General features: G+C 40.4%; 1 protein-coding gene across 7 annotated transcripts in view; it reads left to right on the top strand.

Moving 5' to 3' along the window:
* fhod1 (formin homology 2 domain containing 1) overlaps positions 1-13,495 on the top strand; it is a 217,972-nt gene that overhangs the window by 189,989 nt on the left and 14,488 nt on the right. For all 7 annotated transcript variants that reach the window (XM_055648529.1, XM_055648527.1, XM_055648528.1 and 4 more), the window contains 5 exons: positions 5,134-5,289; positions 7,768-7,950; positions 8,615-8,734; positions 8,865-9,026; positions 10,779-10,969. In XM_055648529.1, coding sequence (XP_055504504.1) covers positions 5,134-5,289; positions 7,768-7,950; positions 8,615-8,734; positions 8,865-9,026; positions 10,779-10,969 — 812 coding nt within the window. The remainder of the gene's footprint in view (positions 1-5,133; positions 5,290-7,767; positions 7,951-8,614; positions 8,735-8,864; positions 9,027-10,778; positions 10,970-13,495) is intronic.

Genomic DNA, 13,495 nt, shown 5'->3' with positions numbered 1-13,495 from the left:
GTGTAGAGTTGTTAACATGACCATGAAGGCCTGTTCTCCTGGTGAGGACAACATTGTAGGGCTGGCCTGGCCAAGCGTAGCCGTTGGTGTCCTCCACCACTGTTCCACCACTCTGTGCCGTTGAAAACCACATCTGGCCCACGGTCCATTCAGGTCCAGGCTGTCGCAGGGCCTCCAGCGGCCCACCCCACCGTCGAGTCACTGCGCTGCCTCCAACAGTCAGTCTGCTCTCTCCACTCTGGTCCACGGGGTGAGCAGGGACGGGCTCGGCAGCTTCACTCACTGGCCGGGTTCCCGGTTCCGTAGTGGGCGAGCCAGTCTCGCTGTCGGCTGTGGCTAGGGTATGCTGGGACATACTTGTCGCATTTCAAAATGTCTCCGCTCTTGTTAAAAGCACTTGAACTTTTCTCTGGGTCATTCAAATAAGCAACCAAAAGCCGACAGTCACGAGATCTCTGTGGAGCTTCAAATTCAGAGGCAGACTCTCACTCTCTCTAGCTCATTCTGAAAAATACATAACTGATTTACTTTGGTGGTGGGGGGGAGAGAGAGAGAAGGGAGAAGGTGGGTGACACAAGACCGCCACTAGTTGAGGAGCTGAATAATAGTGGAGAGGGAATGACTAGCTCGGCACTGGTGCAGCACAGAGGGATTAGTCGGTCAGATCTATCAAAACGCTGGGGCTTGTGACATTCAAGGTGTGGAGATCAGTGTCTGAGAAGTGACCAATGTGACTTGACCAAGTCCGGTCACTGGAATACCCAAGTCATGTGCATCTAAAGTTGCAGGTTCCAGTCCTGGATCATGCAGCAATGCCAATTACTCTGGAATTTTTGAGTCTGTATTCTCTCCTTCAGGTGTAAATTCTTGTTCGAGATTTAAAAGAAAACTAAATAACTCTTCTATCACTTTCACACTCATCTCTTCCTTATTAGTCCAAATTGCCCACCCCCACCCCACCACACACACACACACACACACACACACACACACACACACACACACACACACACACACACACACAATCCCTGCCTGTTGTTTCTGTCTGCTGTTTTAAATCATTAAGCATCCAAAAAATGATTTTCAACCATTTCCAAATCAAATTACGACATTCTGGAAACATTATTTGGGTATCCCAGTGGACTGACTTAGGCAAGTCACATGGTACTTCCCTGACACTGACCTTCACACCCTGAATGACACAAGCCCTGGCACTTTCATATATCTGACCAACTAGTCTCTTGGTGTTGCCTCCTCAAAGCACCAGTGACTAGCTAGTCATTCCCTCCTCCAGTCTTCTTCAGCTCCACAACTACTGTTCATCATGTGTCACCCACTCCCCCCCCCATCTCACCCTGGTCCTGAATCTGAAATGATCATTCGTGTGCTACTCAGTGGCCAAACAGTGTGCTGTCATGGCAGGCAAACATTTTGTTGCACTTACATATGCAGGAACTAACCTAGTTAAGAGCAAATGTCAATGAGTCAATGGGCAATTCCATGGCCTTTGTTGCCACCAGTAACAGTGAACTTCTTTTGATACAAACAGAAATAAATATACTTTTTAAAAAGAGATACACAATTATCACTATATTTTTTTCCATTTTCTCCTCTCCTCCCCTTTTATTGAACCTCATCTAATAAAATTGATAGACCGAGGAGATCGTATTCGTTCGGTTATCTGGCTTTCTCAGTAGACTGCGTTGTATGCTGTTATATCCCATTGCCCCGAAATCTGTTCCTTTTATTTTATCCAAGGCTCATGGAGTCCTATAGCATAGAAATAGGCATCTAAGCCCATTTTTCCTGCACCAACTATCAAGCACCCATCCACAAGAAACTATTTTTCCAATTTCTTCATACTTTATACTTGCCTGTTTGCGATTTTGTTGGTTTCTACCTTATTCCAACGTTAGTGATGGGTTCATAGAGTGTGATGCAAATAATTTATTCTGTCAATACAGTATGTAAATATTCATGTCATTGTATGGAATTACAAATCTATGTAGGATGCTGCCAAAACATACCCCGTTACCAGTGCAATATACCACAATTATAAAGTTTCAACAAGGCCAACTTATTCAGTAAGATTGACTGTGGAGGTTGGGAGAGGCATGCAAAGTAGTGTAAATGTGGATGATTTCCCTGCTGGCGATCAGTGGCTTTAATGCATCGCGTTAGAGCGGACAACATTAAGAACATTTTACAAAGGGCTTGTTTTGGGTTAACCACAGATTATAGCTCCTGATGCCCTGGCAGAGAAGAGGGAAAATAGATTGCAATACAATACAATACAATACAATACCATTCACTTGTCATTTGAACCTCACATGAAGTTCAAACGAAATTTGGTTTCTGCAGTCATACAAGAAAAGAACCAAGACACACACCAACACAATTTACACAAACATCCATCACAGTGAATCTTCTCCTCACTGTGATGGAAGGCAAAGTCTTGTCTCTCCCCTGCTCTCCATTCCTCTCCCGAAGTCAAAGTCAAAGCCCCCGACGAACGCTAGCAAATGAATAAATATAATTGGGCACACTGCTGACTAATGTTAAAATACATATCCATCTTCTGTAGTGACGCAAAACGTAGCTGGAATTCCTGATGAGTGCTACCTAAAGCAAATTCCTTATGAACTCATCGGCAAAATTAAAGAGCCTTGGTTGTAGGCTCACATGAACTCTCTGGTTTCTGCACTTAAACTCACTCTCTGAATCATTTCCTACTAAAATAACGAAAACATTTTTAACTGGAACAAAGATCCTTCTGATAGTGATGATTTTGGTCTTTCGGGAAATTAAAACTCTTAAGATTCCTGGCCCCAAATATGCTCACGGAAGCAATAAAATGTCATAATAATCACTCCCAGGTTTTACATTTGTTAATGGATGAATTTTTAAATATTTGAAAGTATAAAAATATCTGTCTTAGAGTAATAAATATTCAAGTAGTTGGGAGGAACTTGCAGAAGAACCAATGTTCTGTTTAAGCGCCAATGAAAGTCATGCTGACTTGTTAAATTGTTTTTACTGTGGATTACTAGTGGTCTGTTTTACAATCTATTACTTGAAGAGTAAATGAGTTAAGAAATCGGTGTGAGCTGCTGTGTTTGCACAGGTTGTAGACGATTAGGTTAAGATGTTCTCTTATGATTGTTGTTGACTACCATGAGAACATTGCTGGGATAACGTGATTGAACGTCAATTAAAGGTTTAGTTGAAACTTCAAACACGGACAGGAAGGGTATGAATATTTTGATTACTGAGTTTATTAACTTAGGATGGGTCTTTATGCTCCTTGGATGACAGCTATATTTTATTTGTTATAAATGCAGCTTGTAATATCTTGACATCATGAAAGATGCTTTCAAGTCAATCCAACTTTATTTTCTCGGGAACTGACCAGACGATCAGTATGAAGTTTCTTCCACAATAGTCATTCTACGTCCCAGATTTGATGGTGAGCTTCAACAAGCATTTTGACCACAAAAGCCTTACAGCAGAGCCTGTTTCTGAGGTCATCCAGTATCCACTCACATGCACACACAACAGGATACCACAATTGCCCTAAGGCTTGGAGGTGGTAATAATGGCTGTAACTGGTTCTGCACCGAACTGTGATTCACTGCAGCATCTGGCTGGGTTAACCCCACTCATTAGATAAACATGTAGAGCTGTCAACTTCAAATAATCATGTGCCCAAGTATTTCATTTTCTGAATAAACTTGAAAAGGAAAGGCTCGCTCTTATTTTACAATATTCCTCAATGGAGGGATTCTTCATTTGGCTTTGAAAACCCATGACGTTAAACATAGAGGTTGGAAAATGGCTGTATTCATAGGAATTGTTGGCTGCAAAAGGATTAACTTATATTCCACTCGTAACGTAAGTACTCTGTGGAAGTGCACTTGCAAAGATCAGCGCCTTTTCTGAATCTTGGCCTGAAAGAAAAACTTGCGCTTCTCTGCCATTAGTCATGACCTCATGATGTTCCATAACTACATCCTAAACGAGGGACTTGTGAGGAGTAGTCATGTTGTAAATGTAAGGCACATGGTGCATAACACAAATGCTTAAGATTTTCAGGAAACCAATAAATGTAACATTTATTCAACATCTCAGTTCGGTTTAGTTTATTGTCACGTGTATCGAGATACAGTGAAAAACTTTTGTTGCATGCTAACCAAACTCACCTAAGGGAGCAATTATGTTACAAGTAATGAGATCCAGTCCTTAAGTATAGTAGCCACTTGTCTGCATCACAGTTATCTCTGAGATAGATCATGTTGTTTAGTTTAGAGATACAGCATGAAACAGACCCTTTGGCCCACCGAGTTTGTGCCAACCAGCGATCACCCCGTACACTAACACTATCCTACACACTTGTGACAATTTACAATTTTTACCGAAACCAATTAGCCTACAAACTTGCACGTCTTTGGAATGTGGGAGGAAACCAGAGCACCACCCACGCGGTTCCGAGAAGTATGTATAAACTCTGTACAGACAGTATCCGTAGTCAGGATTGAACCTGGATGTCTGGTACTGTAAGCTGATGTTGTTTATTCTGACTAATTTGTGATTCCCACATATTAACCAGGTTAAAAACTAAAATGAACTGTTACGTGGGAAAAGGATGACATTTTCATAATACATGATAAAAATACCTTATTATAAAAATTGAATATTTGATTACTAAGGAAATATACTTTGCTGCATTACACTTATGCTTCCACAGGGCCTAGCTGGCCACATGGAACAATTTCTTCTGCTGCTCCATGAGTTTTTCTGTAATCCCGTTCTTCCAAAAAAATCTGATCTGGGGAAGCTGATGTACAGGAAATTGGGATGGAAAGGATTCGCCAACTTCCTCTCTGCAAAGCAGTTGATAAGAGTTTAATTTGAATCTGTTGAACATATATTGATAATTAATGTAAGGATGTACTATAGATTGTTTTTGCAGCCAAATCTGCAAGGAGGTCAGGTAATTGGGATGCAGTGCAGCATGGATGAAGACATAGGGTGGGCGTTGCTGACAACCTGATGGTACAACAACTATTGCACTTATTTTTGAGATATTTTTAATGTACAAGTTGACTTAACACATTGTAATGTCTTAACTTCTAGAAAGGAGGAGATGCCAAAAAGCAAGGATTAATCATACTGGATCCAAAGAGAAGTAATGCGATTAACATTGGTCTTACGGTGTTACCTCCAGTACATATTATCAAAAACGCCATTCTCAACTTTGATGAATATGCGATCAACAAAGAAGGCATTGAGGTAAGGAATCTAGACTTGGAATGGTGCAGTGGTGCAGCTAGTAAAGCTGCTGTCTCGTATTTTTAATCGCTAGGTACCGTCCTGTCCTCGGGTGCTTTCTGTGTGGAGTTTGCTTGTTCTTTTTCACAATTGCATAGATCTCCTACAGGTGTACCTCTTTCCTCGCACAACCCAAAGGATGTGCAGGTTGGTAGACTAGTTGTCCATTTTAAACTGTGTGTAGGTAGCGATAGAATAGGGAAGGATTTGAGGGAAATATAAAGACAATAAAGTGGGATTAGTTTAGGATTAGTGAAATGCAGGTATGATTCTTATTGCGGTCTTTAGAAGGCACAAGGTTTGTTGATTGGTCCTCTGAAAGTGCAGGTCTAAATCAGTTCACTTATATAGATTTTGCCAAAGATTAGGGAATAAACAAAATGCTGGAAATATTCAGCAAGTTGGGTAGTATCTGTAGAGAATTGGAGACAACATTTCATGTCAATGGGCTTTTATCAGCACAAGAAAACATACAAAATAATACCAGAAAAGCAGGTAAAATGGGGAGAGGAGAAAAAACCCTCAAAAAGACAGTTCTGTGATAGGTGAGATGAAAGACGCGACTGAATGGCAAAACTGATGATGGTGCCAGGCAAAGAAAGATGGAAACAGGAGACAAAATGAAAAGGCATGGTCTAGAGTAGGTGTAAATCGGAAACGTTTATCACTATCACAATTTGTTGAACTTGGTCATGAACGTGGAAGGCTTTTATGTAATGGGCAACGAGCTGTTCCTTATTCCTATTTCTTAAGTTTCCAGTTTTATTACTTGTCCTTCTATGACTTTTCCCATGATTTCAACCGCTTGTCAGCACCCTATCCTAAAAATCCCATTTATATATCGCTCAGCCTGGGAGTTCATGGAGAGGGTAAAGTAGAAAATATATGATCTGGATTTCAGCTATTTAGCCTATTTGGTCTATGCTGGTAAAAATATGATGCCTCTTCAGATCATTTATTTTTTAACTATCCTCCACTCACTGCATTTTCCTAGAAAAATACCTGCTCCACTTCTTAGATAGACTGTTTTACAATAGACTAGAGGTACAGGAGTAGGCCATTCGGCCCTTCAAGCCAGCACCGCCATTCACTGTGATCATGGCTGATCATCCACAATCAGTACCTCGTTCCTGCCTTCTCCCCATATCCCTTGACTCCGGTATCTTTAAGAGCTCTATCTAACTTTCTCTTGAAAGCATCCAGAGAATCGGCCTCCATTGCCTTCTGAGGCAGAGAATTCCACAGATTCAGAACTCTCTGGGTGAAAACGTTTTTTCTCATCTCCGCTCTAAATGAATGGATTGTTTTGATATGAATAGTACAACCTTTCTCTGCCTTCAAATCCAATGTTGACATTGTGTTGTCCATAGCCACAAAACTGTTTCGACTAAACTTAACCATGTGATGTTCAATAGTTTTTAACTAAATAGTTTTTAAACTAATAATAACTAATATAACTAATCCCATCAGCAAGTGGGGTTGAGGAGTGGCAATGGACATTAGGGATATACAAATATGCCTTTCTGAAAGCAGTCGAATGTAACTATCTGTACATAGCCTTCACTAATATCTACTGTGCCCTGAGAATTTCAGTAAATTTACTTCAGCCATTACAAAGCTGGCAGCACTCTGTGGAAAACTTTTTTTAAAAGGCTGGAAAGAAATGTATCTCAGTGCTGACATATCTTTAAAAATATGACAACATTTTCCCATCTCAAGGAATATTCCGCAGCAGAAAATAGACTGTAGTTCTGGGTAATCCCAGAACTTTGATTTTTTTTTTTAAATCTTCCCTTGGAAATTTTCCACTATTTTGCTTTTTATTTATCCTTATTCATAGCCTAACTAATCATCTGCCAGCATTTTCAGGATAACATTTTGTATTAGACTTTGCTTCACATATGTAATGTGCAATCATCAATCACTTGTTGTAGGACAACCGGAGTATCCAGCTAAAACCCACGCGGCCACAGGGAGAACGTACAAAATCCGTACAGACAGAACCCAGAGTTGTTGCCGTACAGCTTCAAAGACCCGGGTTCGACCCTGACATCTGGTTCTGTCTGTGTGGAGTTTGCATGTTCTCTGTGTGACCGTGAGGGTTTCCTCTGGACGCTCTGGTTTCCTCTCGCATCCGAAAGACCAGCGGGTTTGTAGGTAAATTGTCCCTAGTGTGTAGGGAGCGGATGAGAAAGAGGAATGAAATAGAACAAGTGTGAACGGGTGATCGATGGTCGGTGTGGACTCAGTGGGCCGAAGGGCCAGTTTCCATGCTGTATCTCTAAACTAAACTAAACTAAAACTTGACATCTGCAATACATTGAAGGTTTTACTTCTCCATGGAGTTTAATAGTTAGCTTTGAGAATTTCTGTCAAAATAATTCGCTGTTGGTGATCTCATTTGCTAACCCTGTTCCAACCCTCTCATTCTTACTGCAGAAAATTTTGACCATGGTTCCTACCGAAGAAGAGAAGCAGAAGATCCAAGAAGCTCAATTGGCAAACCCTGGTGTTCCCCTGGGCACGGCTGAGCAATTCCTTTTGACCTTGTCCTCCATCAATGGGATCAAGGCCAGGTTGCAGCTCTGGGCTTTTAAACTAGACTATGAGGTCATGGAAAAGGTGAATATTTATGATACATTGTTAAGGAATGCTGAAGCTTTTAAAATAAATGGAATCTCAGTTTGAGAAAATGGATTTTCTCTCAGGTGTACTGAATTCTGTGTCGTGTTGAAATGAAAATGATTTGCATTGAGAAACATAGAAACATAGAAAACTGTATGTACGCATGCAGTGCTTCATAGATTAAAGCTTTCAAGATAAAATGCAATTCAAGTTCCCATTAGCAGCCATGAGAGAAGTCCAAATGCTAGTGCACTTTAGATGATTTTTGAGATAATGGACAATTTGTATAATGCTAGATATCTAACCGTATATCATTTACCTTTATTTGCTTCTTAACATCCACATTGAAATATTTGAATTGACAGACATATGTTAGTTAGACAAACATTAAAGTAGTCTGCAAATTACATTGTGGAACATGATATGTTGCATTGGATGTGCAACGTTAAAGTTTGGAAAGAGAGGCTTTTAGTTGAAGGGAATAATTCAAGAAGTTTGTACATCTGTTCATTAGCTAAATATTTATACTGACAAATATTTATACTTACAGCTGCACATTTAATACCATAATGACTAATTGCATGATTAAAATTACCTTTAAAGAGAAAGTTTGAATATAACATTTTTTTAGTATAACTATTGATTTTTTTTTTAATCATAGGAAATAGCCGAACCATTATTTGACTTGAAGCTTGGAATGGAGCAACTTGCAAAGAATAAAACTTTCAAATCAGTTTTGGCAACACTGCTTGCCATTGGAAATTTTCTGAATAACACGAGTGTAAGAAATCATTCTATTTTCAAAATGAAGGGATTGTGATCAGAAAACCAAAGAATTCCATGCTTTAAGTTAACATGTTCCATTTATTTCCCTCCTCCCCCCCTTCCCCCCCCCCCCCCCCCCCCCCCAGGCCAAAGGATTTGAACTGAGTTATTTGGAGAAAGTGTCTGAAGTAAAGGATACTATCCAGAGGCAATCTTTGCTGTATCATACGTGTAACCTGGTGGTGGAGAAATTCCCAGACACAACAGATGTGTATTCAGAAATTGCAGCAATCACAAGATCTGCCAAGGTAACTAGCAAGAAGGGAGATGGCCTCCTGCGCTCAGTGCTTGATAACATGATCTACACAGGTTAACTGCTGTGTGATGTGTCTACTACTTTGATCATCAATGGTATTCAGTCTAATTCAGAAGTATGGCTACTGTGTGGTGTTTGATCAATGTTCAAAGCATCATAGTCACAGAGTCATACAGCGTCGAAACAGGCCCATCGGACCAACCTGCCCATACCGACCAACATGCCCCATCAACACTAGTCCCACCTGCCTGCGTTTTGCCGATATTCCTCTAATCCTGTCCTATCCATGCGTCCTTATAGTTATTTATAACTCTAAACCAGTGGTTCTTAACCTTTTTGGCACCAGTACGCGCATACGCGAACAAAATACTGTATGTGATATGTACCTTTGTTAGGTTCCTAAACATGGGCTCCACAAATTGATATGTTATTTGTGTCCCCTTCATGACCCCCGGCAAAGCCCCAAACGACCCCCATAGGGGGTCACGACTCCCAGGTTAAGAACCACTGCTCTAAACCCTACAATATGTCTGGAAATCCTACCCCAATACTTCCTTATCATTGACCTTACTCTCCTTTAAGATGTAAATTAAAATCCACCTCTGGACCAAGTTACTTTTTTTTTGTCCAGTTATGCTAATGTTCTACAAGCCTTGGGATGTTTTCGAGGGACTGAATGACTTAATCCTGCTCCTATGTCTTATGATCTTGCTAGATTTTAGACTTTAGAGATACAGCGGAGAAACAGGCCTTTCATCACACTGAGTTGGCGCGATCACAAGGAGAACATGCAAACTCCATACAGACAGCACCCGTAGTCAGGCTCTAACCTGGGTCTCTGATGATGTAATGCAGCAACTCCACCTGCTGCATCACTGTGCCGCCCAAGGTGCTACATTATTAATACCATAAAAAATCCAAGCTGTTGCACTTGCACCCCTGCAGATTTAGATTAGTTTATTGTTACATACATCGGGTGTAATGAAATTCCCTGTTTGCATGAAGCTGAAAGAGTAAACAATATGCATAGTAATGGCAGAAACAACATTAAATGCAATGATAAATTTTAAGCAGAAGAATAGTACAAAGATTGTGCTGCAATCTGAAGTAGTGCACGAGAAAACTAAAGTGCAGTAATGGAATAATCGAATGAGGAAGAGTTAAGAGTGGGAATATGTGGGAAAGATTTTGTGCTAGTGATGTAGTGTTCAGATCAGAGTCATTGTGCTCCGTATGTTGGGACTAGGGGCTTTGCATCCACATGGAGTTTCTCTTCCCATTCCAATATTCAAACCAGGAGGGAAGCAGATTCTCAGCCCTACCAAAAATACAAGAGCTCTGGTGGAAGTGTAACTTTCTGAAAATCAACCCTTGTTTATTTTAGAAGAACCATTTTAACTTAAGTATATTAGTTATTACTATAACACAAACGCCAGAGGATTTACTTGCAATGAGATAATAGAAGTTATCGTTCGCAAGATAAGCAAATGAAATTGGCCCCAAATTGAATCATTTTGCATGTCTTTAGTCCACAAGTACGTGATTTAAAACTTTACTGATTTACTGAATTTAATAGCTATAATGCCAAGTCTTTCTGATCACCGGGCAACATTTTTTGCCAGCTGCTGTAATTCCTACACTGTGAATTTACGTTCTATTTCTGCTCTATCCTGCAAGTGTTATATGCGATGCCAAGCTGTTCTTGGGCTTGTCTCATAACAAGGCCTGTGGTCTGTGTTCACAGGTTGAATTTGACCAACTGGCAGAAAGTCTTGTTCAGCTGGAAAGGAAATGCAAAGCTTCGTGGGATCACTTGAAAGTGATAGCTAAACACGAAACAAAGCCTTTTTTAAAAAATAAGATGACGGAATTTCTAAAGGACAGCACAGAAAGGATAATAATCCTCAAGGTGGTACATCGTAGAATAATAAACAGGTCAGAACTTCATTTTCAATGTTCTTTATGCCTGCCAGGCTTGGTGTTTTGGTGAATGAAGATTTATGTAAACCTTCAGATGATTAACAATTGAGGAAGTTTCTCTTTATTCCCTTATTCTTATCTTCTTTTGCAACATATGTAGCCTGGTCCTGAAGTAGGCCATTCAACTTCATTTTTCCCTGGTGCACTCCAACTTAATATTCCCAACTTTGATCCATACCCATTGAAACAATTCACTTTTTGCAAACATATTCAATTCAATCCTAAAAATATGATCTGCTCTAATGCCATGTATCCTGGAATTTAAAAAAATCATGCTTCCACAACTCTTCTTTGCGCAAAAGATCTACTCTGATTTCAAGAGAGTCAAGAGAGAGAGAGAGTCAATTTAATTGTCATTTGGACCCCTGGAGGTCCAAACGAAATGCCGTTTCTGCAGCCATACATTACACACAAATAGACCCCAGACACAACATAATTACATTTCAGTTTGCATTGGGTTACATGTGTGTATGTGTCTCTCGCCAGTCTTTGGTTCCAGCACTCAGCTTCCATTTCTCTTTCTCTTTTCATCTCTCTCCAAAGCTCAATTCTCCACTCCACACAGTTTTCTCTCCCCCTTTCCATATCATTCACTCTTCCTCTGCCCCCTGGTTCCCTCTCACCCCTCCATCTGACTCCCTTCCTTTGGCTCCCTGCCTCCTCCCCCGGTTCTCTCAACCCCCTTCCCCCCCCCCCCCCCCCCCCCCCCCCCCCGCCCCTCTTAAACTCGCCCCAGTTTCCTCTCCCCTCACCCCATGGTTTGCTCTCTCTGATTACCAGGGCTCCCTTTCCCTTCCTCCATGGCTCCATCTCCCTCTTCCCTCCATCTCCCTCCTTTCCCTACCCACCACTTCCTTTCCCTCCTTACCTCTCCCTGTAGCTGCTTCTTCCCCTCCCACAGCTCCCTCTCCCTGTGTCTCCTCCATCCACCCTGGGCTCTGTCAAGTACAAAACTAGTAGTACATCACGTGATGACTTGTCTATTTCCCTTGCGCAGTACGCTTTCTGTTCTAAGTTTTAGAAAGACATTGAACAACAAAGTTTTCATGTTTAGTTATTTCTACTTCTAACCAGTTTCCAATCTCATGTCAGACTGCAACCCTAAGTTAGGAATAATTTTATTTATTTATTTATTTATTTATTTGCTTATTTGTTCCGAACAAGTAAAGACATAAATAGGAATAAATAACAACAACAAAATCGAAGTAGTCAAACAATTGGACATTCCAGGCAAAGCAATGAAAAGCATAAAGCAAAATTTAAATGGCCAACACTTTTTCTTTACAAGCTCGAAAAGGAGCGAGAAGAAGAATAACTTATTTAATCTCACTCCTTCTCCCTAAACCCTTCTTCCATATTTAATAATTAATTAATAAATTAATAATAATACCCTAGACAATTTTTAGAGATGCATACAGGCATATATATACATACAACTGATATACACATACAAGTAATATGTATGAAGTAACCAAAAAACATAAATAAATAATAAATAAAATAATAAATAAACATTAACCCCTGTTTGTCAACCATCCCCTTCATCCCTGTACCTTGTGAAAAAAAGATTTTTGTATGTCATTTTGAACTGGTTCATATTTGGACATTGCTTTAACTCCACATTCAAACTGTTCCACAATCCTACTCCACAGACTGAAATACAAAACGTTTTGGTAATAAATTCTAAATTCTGCCCAAAGTCACTATAAATGCCTGGTGGGTATTGGGAAGCATCTTGCTTGCTGGAATTTGTGCCAGTTTACCAGGATCTAGTTTGCACACAGAGAAGAGGGCTTGAAATGCAAACATGTCGCGGAGTGACGCCTGTATGGTCGTGAATAGTCGCCCAAAGAGTCGTACCTTTTTCTGGTCACCGCTGGATTTTCAACATGTTGAGAATTTTCGGCAACCTGCTGTGACTTTGACGGTTGCTGGCAAGTCGCCGAAAAAAAAATCGAGTAAGTGGGACAGGCCATTTATAGCGCCAGAAGGCTTGGTTCAACCCCGACTACGAGTGATGCATGCATGGAGTTTGTTCATTCTCCCTGTGACCACTTAGGTTTCCTCCCGGTGCTCCGGTTTCCTCTCACATGACAAAGACGTGCTGTTTGTAGGTTAATTGCCTTTTATATATTGTCCCCTGCATGCAGGATACAACCAATGTAGAAATATTCACTGGTCGTACCGACTGGCTGGGTCAAAGGACCTGTTTCCACACAGTATATCTAAACCTTTTGCACCAAATTTTTTTTTTTTAAATGTAATCAATAAAATAACGTATAAAATAATCAAAAGAAATGTACAGCCGAAAAACATGACAAATTTGGAACTGTCATATATGTTATTTATTAAACCATACACGAAGTTTGTTATGAGAGACATATAACTCTCTCAGGCCACTTCATATCATGGAGCCAGCATTTGTCAGCAATTTATTATATAAAGTTGCTTGTGTCCCTGCATACTTGATCAGCAGTACTG

This window comes from Leucoraja erinacea, chromosome 17 (genome assembly GCF_028641065.1).
Source record: "Leucoraja erinacea ecotype New England chromosome 17, Leri_hhj_1, whole genome shotgun sequence".
Lineage (NCBI taxonomy): Eukaryota > Metazoa > Chordata > Chondrichthyes > Rajiformes > Rajidae > Leucoraja > Leucoraja erinaceus.
Note: the sequence above shows the minus strand (reverse complement) of the source record. Positions and strands in the feature narration are given on the sequence as shown.